An 18,164-nucleotide genomic window follows, 5' to 3' on the forward strand; every position below is an offset into this window, starting at 1 on the left:
GGGCTCCTTGAGATAATGTGTTTCAAGCTAAGCAGCAGCTGAATTACCTGGATGGTGAGAAGGTGAAGGTCCGGCCCTGCCTTTCATGGGCTCCAGGAACAGCAGTTGGCAGCAGTTTGACAAAACAGAGCAGAACTAAGGCACAAATTTAACGCAGGGAACAATCCTTTGGGCAGGTGTTGAAGGAAAGGGGCAGAGCCATGCTCTTCGGGGCCAGGTAAGCTTTAATGCCAGCCTCCTGGCTCAGAGGCGAGGCGGGAGCACCAGAGGAAAGGGGAGGCATGCGCCAGCCATCCTGCCAGCCGCAAACAAGAGCTCGAGCTCGTTAGAAAGCAATTCAGTGTTACACAGAGAGGCACCGGTCCCCTCCTGCCTCACACAGCACACGTACGTTTATTTGAGTAGCTTTGTGGTTGTTGCTTCACTTGGGAACCGATTACAACTTCGTTGTAACTTCATTTCCCTGCCATCTGGGGCAGGAGCTGGCAGGGAAGGAGGGGGAGGAGTGGATGCACAACATGAAAAGAACAAGCGTGGCAGAGCGGCTCCGGCCTAACGCTTTATTGTGTTTTGGGAGGAAGGACGCGCGCAGGCGGTCGCGCTATGTTTCACAGTCTTCGGGAATTGTTGTTGTTATAATTAGCGACTGCTCAATCACATCTGCCGTAGAGAAGTTCTCATTTGAGCAGAGTCTCTGCATGGGGATCTCCTCGGGCAGGGAGCCACGGGCCAGGGACTCCACTATCACCTCGGCTGAGCCCACCTCCAGCTCTGGGGGCGGCTGCAGTGCCACCACCACAGCCTTCTCGTCCTCGATGATCAGGTTCCGCAGCTTGCGCTGCCGGGGGTTGTAGTTCTCCACCCGGTCGTGAATCTCCATGTGGCGCCTCAAGTGAGCCTGCAAAAGTGAAAGGCACGGTGAGGGCTGGCTCCCGGGCGCAGCGCTCCGTGGGGGTCCCCAGAGCCGGGGACGGCCTCACCTGCCGGGTGAACTTGTAGCCACACTCGGTGCACTCGAACTTCCTCACGCCCTTGTGCCGGCGGACGTGGACGCGCAGCTGTTCGACAGCTGAGAAGGGAACCCAGAGCCCGTTGGCAGCAGCACCACGTACTGGCTCGCAGCGCCACCAACCCACGCCGTGGAAAGACGGGCAGCTTTGCCAGAGCCACGCGCAAGCTCCACGCCTGGCCCGTTACCTTTGAACGTTTTCCCGCAGATCTGGCAGAAGTGGGGCCTCCCCTCCTGGTGCCGGCTGGCGATGTGCCTCAGCAGCGGCCCCTTCTCCGTGAAGCGCTGATCGCAGAACTCGCAGCGGAAGGGGCGCTCCCCGGTGTGGGTCCGGTTGTGCTTGTCCAGGCTCGCTGCCATTCGCAGGGAGAGAGAGGGGCAGAGCTGCGGGTCAGCGGCGTGGCGCGTGCCCCCTGGCCCATGGCTCAGGTACGAGCCGCACCACGGCAAAGACCGCAAGTGCCCAGCGCAGTCGGTCTGTGCCAGGCAGGTTAGGAAGGCTTAGAAGCAGCACAGGCAGCAGCCTGCTGCTTCAGGCTAAGGGTTACTGGGGGAAATTCTTTAATTTCTTCCTCTTTTGTGCCGTGGGGGCGAAGGAGGTAATGGGAATGTGCCTTCCTCAGCGGTAGCACACACTCAGAAGAGCGTGGCTTTGCTCCCTGGGGGAAGCAGGCAGGAGGAGAAGGTGGGGTTTGCAGCAGGGCTGTTTTCTGGACATCCCTGAAGCCCCAGCCGCGCGCCTGGGGTGTACCTTGCGTCCTGAAGGTCTTGCCGCAGAGGTGGCACTGGAAGGGCTTCTCGCCGGTGTGCGTGCGCAGGTGCATGTTGAGGTTGGCTTTCTGGGTGAAGGCGTGGTGGCAGAACTCGCAAACATAGGGCCGCTCGTTCCTGCGAGCAGGGGAAACGCTGCCATCAGCTCTGCCTTTGCCCGCTGCAGCCCCTCGGGTCAGCTGCTGCTCCTTGCCCGAAGTTCTTGTCATTAAATCCCGCTTCAACCCATCTCGTCCTACAGCATTTTGGAGGCCCACAAACGCTACTCTGCAGCCATGGGCTCCCAAGCAGAAGCCTCCCGCCCCTTGTCATAACCAGCCCAGGAAATGGGCATGCTAAGGATGAGCATGGAGAGCAGCTGCTGGTGTGCGCTGGCTGCTTTGGTAACTTGAATTAGCTGAGCTGATGAGCTCCAGACATCGCCTGGGTTACTACAGTCGCACCCCCAGAGGAAGCGCCAACAGTCTGCTCTTCATCTGGAAGGGAGAAAAGCAGAATGCCGCCCGGCCCCTCGCCAGGTTTCTGGCAGAAGCTTCAGGCCTGCACCTCTGGGAAGGGGCTGCTTTCTGCCCTCCAGCCAGCTCCTCCCCCCAGCACCACCCCGCCGGGCCCTCAGGGGAGGAAGCACAACCAGGAGAGCCAGGGTGAAGCAGGTGAGGACACGGTCACGTCGTACCTGTGTTTGGCCTTGATGTGCATCTGCAGGCCGTTGCGACTCGAGGCCCTGTGCCCACACTCCTCGCAGACAAACAGCTTCTCTCCCCGGTGCTTGAAGGCCTCGTGCAGGCGCAGCTCTGTCCGAGACAGAAAGCACTTGGAGCAGGTCGAGCACTGCAAGGCCACAGGAGAGCGCAGGGTTAGGCAGCTCGCCCGGGCGCGGTTTGCAGCGTACACTCACAACAGAGCCGCTCGCTGCCCAAGACCTGTCCCTCCACCCGTCACTGCCGCTTTGGGGCCCTCCCCACGGCCACCTGCAGCAGCACCCCCAGCTCCAAGATGCCTCGTGAGATGAGACACCCTGACAAAGGTGAAATGCTGGCCAGTGTGTGGGTCTGTCAGCCAAAAAAATGATGAGGGCTGCTCCTGTATCCCCAAAAAAATTTCCAGCAGCTCTGGAACTCCCTGCCTCGCCAAACAGAGCCGGCAGGACAGTGGGTGCCATTCTCTAGGCCAGGCCCAAGGACGGGGCTATTCCCTCCCAAAAGCCCACCGCTGCCCGCCTGCTCCCCTTACTGCGTGGGGCTTTGGTGCGCCATGCAGCTTGATCATGTGGCTCTGTAGGTCCTTCTTCTGCATGAACTGCTGGGCACAGGAGGAGCACTGAAAGACAAGAGGGGAGAGTCAGCTCCCAGCTGCCCCCCAAACAGCAATTTTGGTGCGAGGAGAGGTCCAGCAGCGCGCTGGTGCAATGGGCAGGGGAGTACCATTCTGACAGAGATCACTAATCCCTGGTAAGGCCACAGAATGCGGCTGCCTTTGGTGCCTCCCCGAAGCACATTCTGCTCTGAGATGGTGAGCGACCCTCAGCAGGCAGCCACAGACCGGGGAAGGGAGCGGGTACGCTCGGTTCCCCATCGGCTGGGCCAGGCTGCCCCAAAACAGCAAGGCTCGCCCCCTCTTCCTTCACACCAGTGTCCAGCAGCCATTTGTAGGGATGCTGAAGGCTGGCACTGCTGACCTTGTATGGCATCTCCCCCGTGTGCGACACCATGTGCAGCCGCAGCTCCATTCGCCTCTTGAACACCTCCTGGCAGACTGAGCATGTGAAAACCTGTTAAGAGGCAGGGGAGGCATCAGCTTCCACAGAACCAAGAGTCCGACACAAAGCTCCCAGCACAAACCACTGGTTATGATGTTTAACCTGTGCCCACAAAAACCTGGATCTTTCACAGTACAGAGAGTAGCCTTCTAGGCTTGAGAAAACAGGCAAAATGAGAGTTGTCTGGTAAATTGGACAAAAGCTGCCGCCATCCACTTTGGCAGTGGACGTGGGGGGAGGTCCTGGCTGCAGCGCACATGCCATGCAGCGGTGCTGAGGGCTTTTTGTTTGGCAGCAGTGTGATGTGGACTGTGGCTGGACAACGGTTCCAATTATGCTCCTGCCAAACGGCACCCACTTTCCAGACCGCCAGCGGCAGCTTCCCGGGTGTACCTGCTCAGATCGGTTCATGCAATTTCTGGCTTCGTGTTCCAGGAGATTCTCTTTTCTAAAATAACATTTGCCGCATTTGGAACATTCAAATGGCTTTTCTCCAGTGTGTTTCCTAGGGGGAATACAGAGAACATCAGTCACTGCCGGTCCAACAGCAGAGATGCACGAATGGGCCCAGCGAGGACACTGGGAAGGAACTGGGAAGGGAGGAGGAAGGACCAGACAGCTTTCACACACCGTCCACCCCATACCAACATTCAGTGCCCAGAAGCCGCCTTTTATGTCAGCTTTGCTGATCCCATCAGAGCACAGTCGAGCTGTTTGTGCTTGCTGCGCTCTGCAAAACCTCGATTTCGTAGGGCTGAGGTTTGCCCCTCACAGACGAGCGAAGCACCCTCTCTGCAGGCACCCGCTTTGCTCTCCGCTATCAACCGCGAAGCTCCTCACAGCACCTGGCCGGGGCTCCCCACAACCCAGGCAAACTCCCCCCCAGCCCCTGCTGATTTTGAAAGCCCAGAAGGAGAATTTTCCATCATCCACCTGCAGCCGGCATGTGCTCAACACCTTCTCTTTGAGTCAGGCTGCTCCACTGCCCGAGAGCAGAAGCTCCGGGCAGTCAGCACAGCTCGCAGAAGCATTTCAGAGACATGTAACCCCCGCCCCAGCTCAGAGCAAGCCCACCCTGGTGGGGCAAGCAGAGGGGACCTCCTTTTCCACCCTGGGGGACAGAGGGGACCTCGTTTTCTATCCCAGGGGGCACCAAGGCCTCAAGACCGGCCAGCGAGCCAGGCCAACCGCCCACCCCCTGTGGAAGAAGTGGTGGGAAGAGGCGGAGCCTCGCGGGGTGGGGCCCTACACGCGAACACGAGGGAAAGGAAAATTCGGAGCGTTTACCTGTTGTGCACTTTAAGGTAATATTTGCTGAGGAAGGTTTTATGACATGTGGGGCACTCAACCGGCACCGCTGTACCTTTTCTGCTCCCCAGCGTCCCCGCCGCCCCCGTGCTGCCAGGCACCTTCCCTGGCAGGGGGGTCTTTTTGCTCCGCAGGGCTTTTTTCTCGGGAAGGGACTCGGCGTCGCTGTCCCCCCGCCCGTCGTCGCCCGCCGCCGCCTCCTCCGGGGCCGGGGGGGTGGCCTGCGAGGGAACAGGCGGCCGTCACCGCGCCTCCCCCGCCGGGCGCTTGCCCTCTCCCGCTCTCCGCCCCCCCCGCCCCCCACCGCTCCCGTCGCCCTCACGCACCGCCTGCCCGCCGGGCTGCGGGGCTGCCGAGGCCGCGCTGTCCGCCTGCCCGGGGCGGCTCGGGGCGGCGCGGCGGGGCCGCTGGCGGGCGGCGGTGGGGCGGAAGGCGCGGCAGAGCGCCACGGCGTCGGGCACGCCGAGCTGCTCGGCGGCGGCCAGCAGGCGCGAACGGTTGTGGGCGGTGAGCGCCAGGCGGCCGGTGTAGAAGAAATCGAGGAGGAGCTGGAAGGTGTCGGCGAGGCCCTCGGGCAGCACCACCGGGCCGCCGGGGCCGCGGGCGCGGAAGAAGCGGGAGCAGCTGGCCAGCACCGGCCAGTGGGCGCGGAACTCCCGACCGCCCACCCCCAGCGTCGCGTCACAGAACTGCCCCGCCGCGCGCTGCCGGTTCAGCTCCCGCAGGACGCGGACGCTGTGTGCCGCCGCCGCCGCCATCGCCGCGCCGCTACCGGACCCAGCGCGCCGCCGCCATCTTGGCAGCACGCCGGATGTGACGGCCGGGCGCGGCGCGCCGGATGTGACGCGAGGGGGCGTGGCCGGAAGGGAAGGGGCTGCGCGCGCCTGCCGTCTCAGCGGCCCCGCGGCGGGTCGGTGGCGCCGCGTTCCGCCGCCTCGGCCAGGCGCCGCGTGTAGCGCTGGATCGCCATCTGGAAGTGCTCGGGCGTGTTGAGGTGCGGCCGCAGGAGGATGACGAAGGCCTTGGGGAGGAAGTAGCCGCCCAGCAGGGCGCTGAGCGTGCAGAGGGAGCCGAGCACCCGCGCCACCGCCTCCTCCCGGCCGCGGAAGGCGTCCCGCGTGCAGAGGACGGCGGCGGTGCAGGCGAGGTGCAGCAGCAGGCTGCAGGTCAGGCACTTGGCCTCGTTGTAGCTGGCGGGCAGGTCCTTGCCCGCGTAGCTGAGGACGAAGCAGCAGGTGCTGAGCAGCAGGGTGTAGGCGATGGCGGCGGCCCCGCCCAGCGCGGCGCTCGGGCCGCACTCCAGCACCACTCGCTCGGCCGACACGCCGTAGTCCCGCCACGGCACGGAGGGGCTGGCGGCCTCCGAGGCCAGGCACAGCACCGCCTGGGCCGCCGTGCTGGTGGCCACGAAGAGCACCGGCCCCCTGCGCCGCAGCCAGGCCTCGTAGAGGGCCGGCCAGCGCGTGTTCAGCTTAAAGATGCAGATGATCTGGAAGGAGCGTGTCGCCACGCAGGAGAGGAAGACAGTGAAGCTGATGGCAAAGAGGGGGAGGCGCAGCAGGCACGTGTGCCTGGTGGGCTCCCCGAAGTAGCAGAAGATGCTGCTGCAGGTGCTGGCCAAAGAGCCCAGCATGAGGAAGCACATTTTCCCACCCGCAGACTTGACTACCGGCGTGGAGGCGTTCAGGGCAAAGAGGATGGCTAGCCCTGCCATGAGCAGCATGAGGAGGACGGTGGGGGTCAGCAATGCCAAGGAGAGGGGCTCGGACCAGGACAGAAACTCCACGGTGCGGTTGAAGCAAGCTTCACTCCTTGCTGGGGCCCACTCATCTACCCCACAGGACTGGCAGCCATAGAGATCTGCGGAGGATACGAGCCCAGGTAGTGACAGAGGCACATCACACACCACGGAGCCCGGTAAGAGATCCGCCACGGTGGCGCACCCTGCCCTCGCAGTCCCCCAGGCTCTCTGCAAGAGCTGCCTGCTCCCCACGTGCTGCTCCTTGCCCTTGGGTGCTTCTAAGCCTTGAGGTGCAGAGAGGGCTCTTTTCCCAAAAGACACACACACACCCCACCCCCAAATCCCCTGCAGTGGACTTTCCACAGGTCTGTTGCTTAGGCTGAGAAGCGCGAGGCCCGCAGGAGCTCAGCTGGGTGAGCCGAGGCTCAGGGGCCTGTGGGCTGCAGGCGGGAAGGGGCTTGTGCATGCAGCACTAACCTGCAAAGGCAGGGAGGGGTCTGCAGCAGCCTTCTGCAGGCAGAGGTATGGAACAGTCATGCTGACTGGCTGGGACTGGGGGCTCCCCGCTCCGCTGTTACCTGGAGCTGGCCATTTCCACCCTTCTCAGCCCAAGAGTGAGCCAAGGCTGCCAGCCAGGGCTTTGTTGTTGCGGCTGCTGACTCCAAGACAGGAGATTGTTGCACCTGACCTGGGCAGGGGACATTTCCATATACCAGCTGCTGGCAGTCGTGTGGTGTAGAAGCCCCGAGTGCCATCTGGGGCACAAATGCAACCGCCGACTCGAATTTGAATTTCCCTCCCATAGGATGTGGTGGAAGAAACAGCTGTCAGGCCGGACATCCCTTGTCCACCAGCCGTGGGAGAAGGGGCTCTGCTGGCTCTTTGACTGCGTGGGCCCACTGTGGGCAGCACTCCCCGGAAAGCGCAGGGCACAGGCTTTGCATACCCAGGGGTAAGCAAATAGGAGTCAGACCGATCGTGGTCAGGTCAGCTCAGAGGTTTTTACTGACCACAGGGAGGAAGAGGAAGCAGGAGGGAAGAAGCTGGGGGAATGGCAAGATGCAAACGAGAAGCTGAGAGGAGGAGGAGGAGGCAGGGTGCGGGCAGGGGAGCCAAGCAGGAAGGAAAGGGAGGTAGCAGCCCCCTGGGGCATACTGACCCGATCTGTTCAGGAAGGTTCCTGATGGACAGGCCACGCAGCTGAAGCAGCATCGGTGGCGGGTCTGCTGTAGCCGCTTCTCCCCTGGCTGACAGGCCTCGGAGCACACCGAGGCGGGAGCCTGCCAGGAGCACAGCAAGGGTCAGGCAGCAGGAAACCTTGCTGAGCACCAGGCCCAGGCTTGACAGCATTCAGGCAGCTTGCTGCCAGCTTTCAGGACAGAGCCTGGGCAGGAGCTGAGAGCTTGCCACACTGTGGTTGTTACAAAGGTGGTGGGAAAGCGAGTGTTTAAAGGTAAAAGTAGGAGCCTTTGCAGTTCTCACACAGTTTGTTTTTTGGAAGGATGAAAACTGATTCTTGGAACGTGGACTGCCCTCCCATACTGCCTGCCTCTCCCCCCTTTTTTGTCCTGCTGTGGGGAAATACCCCAGAACTGGCAGTGCTGGGGTGCAGCTGGCTCAGCAGTAAGGAATAAGTAAGATCTGGATGCAGAACAGTACCTGGCCATCTTTTGTGTGCCACAGGATTTTGCCCTGGTCAATGCTCAGCCTGTCGGGGTTCACATGGAAAGTTCCTATCACATCAAAAGCCCAGCTTGGGCCGGTCCAGTTCCACATGACTATGTCATAGCCTTTATGAATGTCCCCATTGGCGTCAAAAGAGATGTGGCTCTTGTACAGGGTGAAGTTTACTTGCTTGATTTTTTGTAGGAGCTGTAAACCAGAAAAGTAAAAGAAGAGCCCTTCCCAATGACAAGATTCTCACTGAGGAGTGCCTTGTCTTGGGAGGGAGATGTGCTGGAAGGCCCCCTTTCTGCTCTGGCTCCTCTTTCCAGTCTCCCAACAGCTAGTGTATGCCCCGCTGCAGAAAGTCCCCTTCAGGTTTCTGTGAGGGGCTGAAACAGAAGTGATCTAGCGCAGGGGGCTGTGTCTAGGTCCAGGCTGCTTTCTGACAGGCAGCTAAAGCCCACAGGGTTCTTCAGCTGGGACACCAGCTTTTTGGAGGGACAGAAAACGCCTAGGCACAAGGGGGAAATCCTTCCCTATGAGGAAGGATTCTCATGGATCCTCTTCCACAAGCAATAACCTTTCTCAAGTCACTCTTACCTGCCAGGGATAAACTGTGCCTTTGCTGCATGTCCCCGAGGCACAGCCCAGCAGGTCATGGAGGCCGTGGGCCACGGCGTACACAGCAGAGTACACGCTGAAGGAGGCTTGAGCATCGTATGTGTTGGGGACAGCGGTGAGCAAGTGGCACGCAGTGCAGCTCTGGGTGCAGTCCAGCTGAGCGCTGCCTCCGACTCCCTCACCTGCCTCTGTGCTGCCTGCACATTCAGCTGCAGCACTTTCCTCTGCCGCCTTCCAAGATTCAAAGCGTTTCAGCATCGTGGAATCTGTCTTCTCAACCAACATCCCAATCACTGAGCCGATACTCTGGATGCCAGGCACCTGCCAGATTGTTCGGGCTAACGACCAGTCTTCAGAACCCACCCACACCATGCCTGTGATGTTCCTCTGGACCACCACCTCAAAGAAAGGGTGGGCGCTTTTTCTGTTGGAGAAGACGACGGTGACGTTGACCCTGACGTCCCTAAGGATTCTGACCAGGTTGTGGAGCTCTGGGCTGTTGGCGTCCTTGTTGGTGGGGATAATGCCTCGGTAGGCAACGCACACATTGCTTGCGATCAGCAGCTTGTAGAGGGCATCCAGGCCGTCCCTGCCGTAGGCATTGTCACTGCCCAGCAGCGCAACCCAAGTCCACCCAAACTGCTGCAGCAGCAGGAAGATGGCCTTCACTTGCTGCCTGTCGCTGGGAATGGTGCGCAGGAACGAGGGGTAGAACTGCTTCAGGCTTAGCGTCTCCAAGGAAGCTTTGTAGCTAACCTGCAAAGGGAGCCAGGAGAAAAAGGAAGGGGGTTGCGCTCCCTGAAGAGCTGATGGCACAGGCAGCCCGTCTCTGCAAGACACAGGGGGCTGGGCGAGCAGCGGACCTGGAGCCAAACGTGCTGCTGTGAGAGAAACCTTCAAAGGACGGTGAGCCGGCTGCAATTCCTGCCCGCCAGCTGACAGCGCCCGGGAAGAGACCTGGGCCAGCGCCTGCGGGGAGGGGCTGTGCTTCCAGCTCACCCGGCTGGGCTCCTCGGCGCCAAGCCCCCCATCCCTCAGGCCATCGCCCCTCGGGACAGGTGCGGGGGGAGCCGCGCTCACCTCTGGCACGAGGAAGATGCCAAGGACGGCCGCTGCGGTGAGGGCCAGCCGGGTGCTGTCGGGCCCGATGACGGCCACCACGTCGGGCTCGTAGCGGCGGAAGGGGGGGAGCGCCCCCACCTCCTGCCCACCCTTGCGGGCGAGGGCGTGCAGCACGGCGCGGAGGTTGGCGGCCTCGGAGCAGGTGGCGCGGATGTCGTAGCCCAAGGTGACGTTGGGGAGCAGCGCGCTGGAGTTGTTTATCTCCTCCACCGCAAAGCGCATGGCCAGGGCCAGGCAGGAGCCGTGGCTCCTGAAGGCAGCGGCGCTGTGCGGATGGAGAGCGGTTTTCAGGGGGGAAAGCGGCGGGTGTCGGGGGGCAGGCGGGGCGAGGGGCACTCACGCGTCGCAGCCGTGCACCAGCGGCCGGGCGGCGGCCCGCGGCACCGGGAAGAGGCCGGCCAGGCGGTAGTCGCCGCGCCTGGCGGAGGAGGCGGCGGCGGCGGCCGCGCAGAGGCAGAGCAGGGCGGGCAGCGGCAGCATGGCGCGGCGGGGCACGGCGGGGCGGCGCCTCTTAACGGGGCGGGCGGCGCCGGGCCGAGGGGCGGCCCCGCGGGAGGCGGAGGGAGGCTGAGGCGGCCATGCCCGCACGGCGCGGCCCGCCGGCCCGCCGCCCCCGCCGGGCCCTGTCCCGCGGGGGCCGGGCCGAGGCGGCCTGGAGGGAGTTCGCCGCCTCCTTCGCCCGCGCCGGCATGGTGCCGCCGGCCGAGGGGGGGCTGGCGGCCGTGGAGGCGACGGAGGGCACCGCCGTCCTGCTCCTGGCGCCGCGGCAGGTGAGCGCGGCCGGCCCCGCCGCCGCCCGCCTCACGCCCGCCGCCGCCTCACGCCGCTCTGCCCCCGCAGGCGCTGACCTTCACCGGCAAGTGCCGCCTGCGATGCCTGTACGGCGCCGTCCGCCTGCTGGGCTTCGCCGTCGCCTCGCACCAGCCGGGGCTGCCGGTCTTCTCGCCCGCCACCCACTGCGCGCTCAGCCTGGAGGCGCTGCCCGCCGAGCGCCCGCCCGCCGCCGACCTCCGGCAGCTCCGCGCCGCCGCCCGCGCCGCCATGCGGGCGCACAGCGTCCGCCGCCGTGAGTGCCAGCGGGGCGGGGGGGGGAGCGGAGCGCGGGCCGCCGCTTGCGGGCCGCCATTTCGCGCGCGGCGCGGTGCGGGACGGCGGCCATTTCGCGCGCGGCGCGGTGCGGGGCGGCCGCCATTTTGTGTGCGGCGCGGTGCGGGGCGGCCGCCATTTTGCGTGCGGCGCGGGCGCTGCCCTTGAGCGCGGGCTGAGGGCGGCGCTCTCCCCCCTTGCAGAGGCGCGGGTGAAGGTGATGGCGCGGTTCTCGCCCGAGTGCGCCGTGGTGCTGCTGGAGCACCTGGACACGCCGGTGACGCGGTTTCTGCTGAGCCACCCGCCGCTGTCACGGCTCTTCGAGCCCCAGGTGAGAGCCGGAGGAGCCGTGTGCCCGCCCCGGCCTGCGCCTTCCCAAACAGGCCTCGCGCAGAGCGAGAGGCAGCCGCCCCGGTGCCCAGCAGCACAGCTGCCAGGCCTCACGCACGCCCCTCCTGAGCGTTTTTCTCTCTTCCCCAGAAAAAGGAAGAATCCAGCTTCACGCCAGAAGATGCCGTTCTGGCATCTGTTGGCATCGTGAAGTGCAGCTCCGAGCGCGGGCTGCTGGTGTCAGAGAGCATGTTGGTGGCTCTGGAGGAGCTGATCCAAGCATGCTGTGGTGAGTGGTGTGCGCCAGCTGGGCCTGCGGGCTTTAGTGACATCAAGTAAGGAAATCGGTGAGGCTTTTCGTGAGGTAAAGTTAGGGAGAGTGTGCCCTGCGACAGGCACTCTAGAGGGGTCATGGTTTTCTCCTACATGCTGGGAGTCTTCAGCTTGTGCATCGCTTCAAGTGCGTTTGTTACTGTCCCTCCAGACAGGCAGCTCGCTGCTGTAAAGGCACTTCCCAATCTGACATCGAAGCTCTCGTTTTGCTCTTTTTTTGTAGCAGGTAGAAAAACTCCCCTTACTTAGTCTTACTTACCCAGCATCATCTAAAATCGCGTGAGCGGTTGGAGTTCACACGTGCTGGCCTGTAGTGCTAGAGCTTGCCTCTCACTTCAGGAGCCTTTCGCCTTTACGCTTGTACACTTATTGTGCTTGTCTTTGATAGATGTTTTCCCATTTATTTAAAATATATCCTAGTCAGACCACAGAGTCTGTAGGGTTTTTTGGGCTTTTTTAACAAACTTCTATAAATGGGGCACGTAAGAGTAACTGACAGCATTGATCAATTTCAGAGTATATTTGTTTTTCCAGCGGAAGATGAAGGTGTCCCTGTGGTTCTGGTGTGTGGCCCAAAAAACACTGGGAAATCAACATTTAACAGATACCTGATTAATCTGTTACTGAATCGGTGAGTCTTTTCACATTCTACAAATTTTTAAGTATTCAGTGGGATTTAGGAGAAGGAAAAAACCTGCCTGCCAGGATTCTCAGAAAAGCTGTTAACAACTGGAAGGTGGATATATTTTTAAAAACAAAAATTCAGAAAAACAGGCAATCTTGTCTTGGGTTCCTTTCAGAAATGCTGCCTACTGAAAAAAATTCTATTGAAATACTACTAAATTGCTGTTTTGGAGTATGTGAACTAGAGTTCATCACCAAGCAGTTAGGGTTCAGGAAGGAGTTGGGGGTTAAAATGCTTGAAAACATGCAGTAAGGTATAATTAGGTAGTGTTTTTGAAGATTCTTGGCAGAGCAAGATGTAGAAGCCTATTTGATGCCCGCTGCACGCTTAAAATAAAGATTATAGAGTTTATAAGTCTCAAATGGCTGGTCTTGGGGTGCCCAGTTAACATGGGAGAGGTGGTACACTGATTAGTACCGCCTCTAATTATTGTTGTAGCTGCTTCCCTTAAAACTGGGTGGGTATGGAGCTGTTGTAATAGAATACTGAACTGTAGGTGAGCCTTTTACGTTCTCGCTTAATGCTCTTGTCTAGTGAGGGAAGGAGAGAGGCAAGTGGTGGTTTGATTTTATTCAAGAATTTATTTTTGACAACCTGGAACAAAATCAGACTGTGTTTCTGATGTGTTCCAGGTCACGTCCTGTTTCTTATTTTTTTTAGTGGATGCTAATATGCAGACTTCTTTCCCTGCAGCCTTCCCTCAATTGAATATATGGAATGTGACATAGGTCAAACCGAATTTACGCCGCCTGGATGTGTGTCTTTAAGTAACGTAACGGAGCCAATTCTCGGTGCGTGTTTTGGCATTTTTTGCAGTTGCCAGAAACCTGTTTCATTTCCAGAAGGTGCTTTCTGAGTAAAGGCTGTACTTCAGCGGGAGTTTCCACGTCTGCCTTTCACACAGTTTTCTTGCTAGGGGCATCTGAGCTCTGTGTGAAAATCTCACTAAGTAACATGGAGCTACTCTTCCTGCTTGTTTTTTCTGGGTTTGGATAGTGAAAGTAGGTGGTTGTTTATAAGGTAGTGGAACAGGCTGTGGCATGTCAAAGTGGATTTTCAGCCTTTCAGATTTTAAACATCTCTATGGGAAAATCTTTCCCAGTTTTCAGTATCCATAGATAAAACTAGCTTGAGAAATACAAAGGGGATCCACATAGGTTGGGGGCCGTTGTTACGAGTGTAAAAAAAACCAGAGTGAGAGAAATCGCTGGTATTTGTGCTCTTGTGGATTTGGGTAGCTGTCTAAAAAGGATATGGCCAGACTGGTTTACTTTTTGGGTAGTCTGTGGTAAAGAGTTGTCTTGAAATTCACAAGTGTGTAACCAGCGATTTCAAACAAACTAAAAGAAAAATCCTAAACAAAACTTTTAACATGGAGTCTTGCAAGTGACAGAAAATTTTCTCTGTAGGTGCAGGCTGTACAGGAAGAACCATTAGCACGTGAAAGGAGAACAGATTATTTTGGAAGGGATTGCTTGTAGAGGTGCTACAGGGATGGGAGGTTTTTGATTTGACATGCTGAACCTCCAAGAGGTTTGCTGCTCGCTGTTTCAGGTCCACCATTCACCCATCAACAGATGCCTTGTAAGATGGTGTATTACGGACAGACAAGTTGTGAACAGGACACAGAAAGATACCTTGATGTTGTGAAGTATGTGTTCAGCTCCTACAAGAAGGAAGTGCCTTTGGTCATCAACACCATGGGCTGGGTGAAAGGTAAACGGGATAAATCTGTCTTAAAAGGTGGTGTGGAAGGAAGGTAATAATCGTAGCGGTACACCACCATGCTTTCTAGAGTCCAGAACCAGAAAATGCAGCTTGCCCACCTTGAGCTAGTACTGGTTTTCTGTAACAGCATTCTGAGCGTTTATGCAGCGGCAGCAATAGTGTTTTCTCTGCTCCCTAAAGGTGAGGGCTTGCTGCTTCTGATTGATATCATTCGGCTGTTGTCACCCAGTCACATTGTTCAGATGGACGTGTACGACTGGAAAGCCATGGCTCCGCTCACCCCAGAGTACGTTCATCTCAGCCCGGGCCTGTACACCAAAGGCAAACAGCAAGCCAAGTGCAAGCAGGTGGGTGCGAGTGAAGTGGAGAACTGGAAGTCCTCTGAAGGGGAGGGAGATGCATCGGCTCCTGAGTACAAGTTGCTGTACGTCCACCCAGAATTCCCTCGAGCGGGGATTGCAGGTGAAGCGTAAGTAGAAGGTTTAGTGCTGCGTGGTGGGTAGCGGGCGTAACAACATCCTGCGTAGTCCCGATGGGAAAGGCTCTTGCTTTGCTTTGGCCTCAAGAGCTCCATTACATCAGTCAGAGCTGGTTAGTTTACTTACTAGGGGGTGGTTTGGGTGGTAGGTGTTTGGGTTTTCTGGGCAGTGTATTTGGGGGGATGTTTGTGTAGGGTTGGGTTTTCAGGCCGGGGAGAGGGGATTGCTTTTTCCCTTCTCCACTTCCAGTGAACTGCTGACAGTTACTTAGTTTTACGCTGGAGGTGACTACCCCATGAAATCATTGATACTATGTCTCCTTTGGGTTTTTTCCCCAATTGAGGGGTTCCTTATCCATTTCTCATGGATCTAGATGATGATTGCATTATATCTCAATTTCTTTGGTACTTGAGTGTCTCGGAAATGTTTATTTTCCTGGATTTTGGGTCTTTATTGCCAATTCTAAGTACTCTTTTTTTTTTTTTTTTTGACTCTGCCTTGATTAATGAGCTCGTTAAGAAAACAGATACGTTACTCTGCCTGAAAGGCGTGTGGACATCTGGGTAGGAGAAGTGAGCTGTTACCCAATAACAGACTTTGTTAAAAAACCCCACCACCCTTGTTAGTTAATGCCTTTTTGAAGTTGAAACAATGCCCTAAATCCTGGGATCCCTTAGAGGTAATAAAAACGGAGCTCTACATTTTCTTCAGTGATAGAAGTTTTAAAAACTAGTATGGAATTCTGCACGGCGTACTGGGGACTGCCTGGGGTATGAACTGTTGTGCGAGGGTGTGCTGCCTTCCCTTGACTTGTGGTTATTTTTGCAGGCGAGTACATAGCAGCATCTTGCGTGACATGTCCATACTGGGTTACCTGGGTCAGCTGCAGTCCCCAGACATAGGGGCAGTGCTTCCGCTGCACAGTCTTGTGCCCTATCAGGTAAATGACTGTTTTTGAAAGGCTTGGAGATGTTGCAGAGAGCCCGGCTCATAGTAACTGACAGTTCTGCTTGTGCTGCAAGTGGTTTTCAGAAGAGGGGAGAACATGTTGTAATCTGCAAAAAGATAAGGACTTTATTCAGTGTATCTGGAAGTCGGGTTTCTGTGGAAGTGTCGGCATGGCACGTGATTTCTGTGCGTTTGGTTGTTAATGTTGAAACTGTTGCATTTGCCGCTGAGGTACAGCCTGTCTGTAGGTGTAGGCACAGAGCATTCCGTTTTTGTGTGCTTGGTGTTATCTTATCTCTGAACTCAAACTGAACTGATGATGAACAGTTTTTTCCTTCTTTTTCTTTACCCCCTCAGGTACCTTTCAGTGCTGTTGCACTCAGGGTGATTCACAGCGACGTCGCTCCTACCAACATCATGTACGCGGTGAACGCCAGCTGGGTCGGGCTCTGCAGGATACCGGATGAAATCAAATGCGAAAGCGAGGGGCCGGTCTTGCTGACACAGACACCGGTCTGTGATTGCCTTGGCTTCGGTGAGCAAGCCCCGGAGAGCTCAAGCTGCATTCTCGCCTGTTGTTGTTTTGACAGATAGGTTGCAGAGTGACAGAATTGCCTGCTCTTTCAAAAAAACTGAAAAAGTGGCATGAGAGAGTATCTCTTCTGTTACGAGCTGTGCTCGAGTCCTGTGGTTTTTGTTACCTTGTGGTAACAGCTATGGGGGATGTCACCGAGCAGCACCTTTTGTAGCTTGCTTCTCTCTTTCATAACTCGGCAGTTTACTTGCTTTCTGGATTCACATTCTCCAAAGCAGATTCCACGTGGCTTATGCAAAATTCCTGTAGTTGTCTCTCAGTTTCCTCCTATGATTTAATATTGCGGGTCTGACTGGGAGTTTGATGCTGAGCTCGGGTTTCGGTAGGAGCGTACCGATGAACGAGGATGCGCCGTTTGGGAAGTTGCCGCTTGTATGTAGCGGTGCAGTTAAGACCGAATTGTGCATTTGTGGTTGTTGGTTTTTTTTAAGGAATTGTCCGAGGGGTGGAGATGGAGAGGAAGCTTTACCACATTCTGACGCCAGTGCCTCCAGAGAACCTGAGACAAGTGAATTGTTTGCTCCTTGGAAATATTTCCATCCCAAACTGCATTCTTGTGGGCCAGGTAGGAGCTGTATGGGAGGCTGCGCTTAGGCTGGCTGGCAGCTTTTCCATTTCCATATTTTTGAGGCTTATGCATGCTTGGAGATGCCTGGGCATTAGCAGATGGTTATCTCTCTAGGAAGTTGTCCTTAGCAGGTAGAAACAAGAGAGAGGAGGGCGTTCTTCTCGTGTTTCAGATACCAGAGCAGGGTTTGTTCAGTGATCGCTTGCTCCTTCCTTCCCACCAGTCAGCTTGGTCAGCGTGTAGAGGAAAACGCTTCTTGTTCCATTCAGACTTCTTAAAGTTGTTCCTGGTTTTGTTTTTTCAGCAAGGAGTTGAGGGAGAGATCCCCTATGTCACATCCGATTATAACTACAGCATCTTGGGGTCTGGGAAGCTGAAAAAGAAGAAGCATTTCAAGAGGAGGGAGTACGCGTTTGAGTGTGATTATGCCTAAAGCCTTGGGGAGCTCGGCCCGCGGGATGAGTTCTGTACAGGGCCTGGCAAGAGCCCGCTGCGGCCACGGAAGCCCTGGGTGCTCAGAGCTCTGAGAGACCCTGGACAGGCGTCTGGTGGAGATACTGCAGCATGTCCGGTTTTGATAATGTTTTATACTTTCAGTTTGTATTTCGGTGTTTTGTAATAAATATCCATTAAAACCAGTGGTTTGGTCTGAGTTTTTTCCTCGGCCCGTGTTGACTTGGACACGCTGGTGGAGGCTGGGGGCGGTTCCCATGAGAAGCACTCCCTGCCTGGAAGGGGAAGCGGTGCTGTTCTCCGTTCGCGGACGAGCCGTTGGTTGGCATGGTCACAGCTTGCGCTGGCCATGGCCCGCTGCAGCCCTCTGCGCCTGGGGACACTGCTTCGTTCCGCCGCGCGGCCGGCTCTGCCTGTGTACCCTGCGCAGCGCCTTGGGTGCGGGCCGGGCTCTGGGCCTGGCTCGGTGTCACCCAGCTCTGTCCACGCGGGCTGTGCTGTGGCAGAGGCTACGGTGGGGTGGAAGTGAGGAAGAGCTGAGGTGCCGCACAGAGCGTGGGGCTGCTTGGTCTTGCCCGAACTTGTTAGCTGGGCTGTGCCCCGTGGGGAAACACAAGGAACTTCTATTTTTGGATGTTTTGTTTTGTTTTTTTTCCCAGCACTTTGGGCAGCGGCCTACTCCTGAGAGAAGCTGAGGTTGGCGGGAGTCACGCAGGGGTGAGTGAGCGTCTCACATGGAGGTGAGGACCTTTTTGGGAAAACCACTTCTGGATGGGTGGTATCAGCACGTTTGAGGGATTTAAGTCAGGCGTTTAAGGGATCTATGGCTGCAAAAATACAGCTGCTAACGGGGCGCGGCCCTGCCCATGTCCCAGAGCAGGGGGACAGTCCGGCCCCAGGCTCTGCGGCCCCCCAAAAGCGTGCCTGTCCAGATGCCCTGTGGCCAGGTCTCTTCCCGCGGAG

At 57.8% G+C, this 18,164-nt stretch overlaps 3 protein-coding genes across 3 annotated transcripts; 1 reads left to right on the top strand and 2 right to left on the bottom strand.

Moving 5' to 3' along the window:
• Nucleotides 1–546: 546 nt before the first annotated feature.
• On the bottom strand, nt 547–5,605 carry ZBTB48 (zinc finger and BTB domain containing 48). Its single transcript, XM_055798292.1, has 10 exons — nt 5,174–5,605; nt 4,827–5,068; nt 3,933–4,044; nt 3,459–3,551; nt 3,014–3,100; nt 2,457–2,611; nt 1,761–1,897; nt 1,198–1,362; nt 981–1,069; nt 547–898 (listed from the first exon to the last, which is right to left on the bottom strand). Exons 1-10 carry the CDS (start codon nt 5,603–5,605, stop codon nt 602–604), a joined length of 1,809 nt encoding a protein of 602 aa, XP_055654267.1. The 3' UTR covers nt 547–601.
• Nucleotides 5,606–5,734: 129 nt separating this feature from the next.
• TAS1R1 (taste 1 receptor member 1) lies at nt 5,735–10,476 on the bottom strand. The gene is made up of 6 exons (XM_055798290.1): nt 10,337–10,476; nt 9,955–10,261; nt 8,854–9,630; nt 8,248–8,460; nt 7,748–7,868; nt 5,735–6,707 (listed from the first exon to the last, which is right to left on the bottom strand). Exons 1-6 carry the CDS (start codon nt 10,474–10,476, stop codon nt 5,740–5,742), a joined length of 2,526 nt encoding a protein of 841 aa, XP_055654265.1. The 3' UTR covers nt 5,735–5,739.
• Nucleotides 10,477–10,506: 30 nt separating this feature from the next.
• On the top strand, nt 10,507–17,386 carry NOL9 (nucleolar protein 9). Its single transcript, XM_055798291.1, has 12 exons — nt 10,507–10,766; nt 10,837–11,062; nt 11,286–11,413; nt 11,563–11,701; nt 12,280–12,376; nt 13,124–13,221; nt 13,985–14,146; nt 14,339–14,627; nt 15,466–15,577; nt 15,943–16,120; nt 16,612–16,745; nt 17,053–17,386. Exons 1-12 carry the CDS (start codon nt 10,575–10,577, stop codon nt 17,179–17,181), a joined length of 1,884 nt encoding a protein of 627 aa, XP_055654266.1. The 5' UTR covers nt 10,507–10,574; the 3' UTR covers nt 17,182–17,386.
• Nucleotides 17,387–18,164: the final 778 nt, after the last annotated feature.

The sequence above is a fragment of the Falco peregrinus genome, chromosome 3 (genome assembly GCF_023634155.1).
Source record: "Falco peregrinus isolate bFalPer1 chromosome 3, bFalPer1.pri, whole genome shotgun sequence".
Classification (NCBI taxonomy): Eukaryota; Metazoa; Chordata; class Aves; order Falconiformes; family Falconidae; genus Falco; species Falco peregrinus.

Bases quoted from the DNA above. Each gene is read 5' to 3' on its own strand.
- ZBTB48 (XM_055798292.1), bottom strand. From the start codon at position 5,605: ATGGCGGCGGCGGCGGCACACAGCGTCCGCGTCCTGCGGGAGCTGAAC. The intron at 3,101-3,458 runs GTCAGCAGTGCC...CTTGTCTTTCAG, and splicing joins CGGGGGAGATGCCATACAAG to TGCTCCTCCTGTGCCCAGCA. The intron at 2,612-3,013 runs GTAAGGGGAGCA...GTGGCCTTGCAG, and splicing joins GCGCACCAAAGCCCCACGCA to TGCTCGACCTGCTCCAAGTG.
- NOL9 (XM_055798291.1), top strand. From the start codon at position 10,575: ATGCCCGCACGGCGCGGCCCGCCGGCCCGCCGCCCCCGCCGGGCCCTG. The intron at 14,147-14,338 runs GTAAACGGGATA...TGCTCCCTAAAG, and splicing joins CACCATGGGCTGGGTGAAAG to GTGAGGGCTTGCTGCTTCTG. The intron at 14,628-15,465 runs GTAAGTAGAAGG...TTATTTTTGCAG, and splicing joins GCGGGGATTGCAGGTGAAGC to GCGAGTACATAGCAGCATCT.
- TAS1R1 (XM_055798290.1), bottom strand. From the start codon at position 10,476: ATGCTGCCGCTGCCCGCCCTGCTCTGCCTCTGCGCGGCCGCCGCCGCC. The intron at 8,461-8,853 runs GTAAGAGTGACT...TCTGGTTTACAG, and splicing joins GCACAGTTTATCCCTGGCAG to CTCCTACAAAAAATCAAGCA. The intron at 7,869-8,247 runs GTACTGTTCTGC...TGCTCCTGGCAG, and splicing joins GGCACACAAAAGATGGCCAG to GCTCCCGCCTCGGTGTGCTC.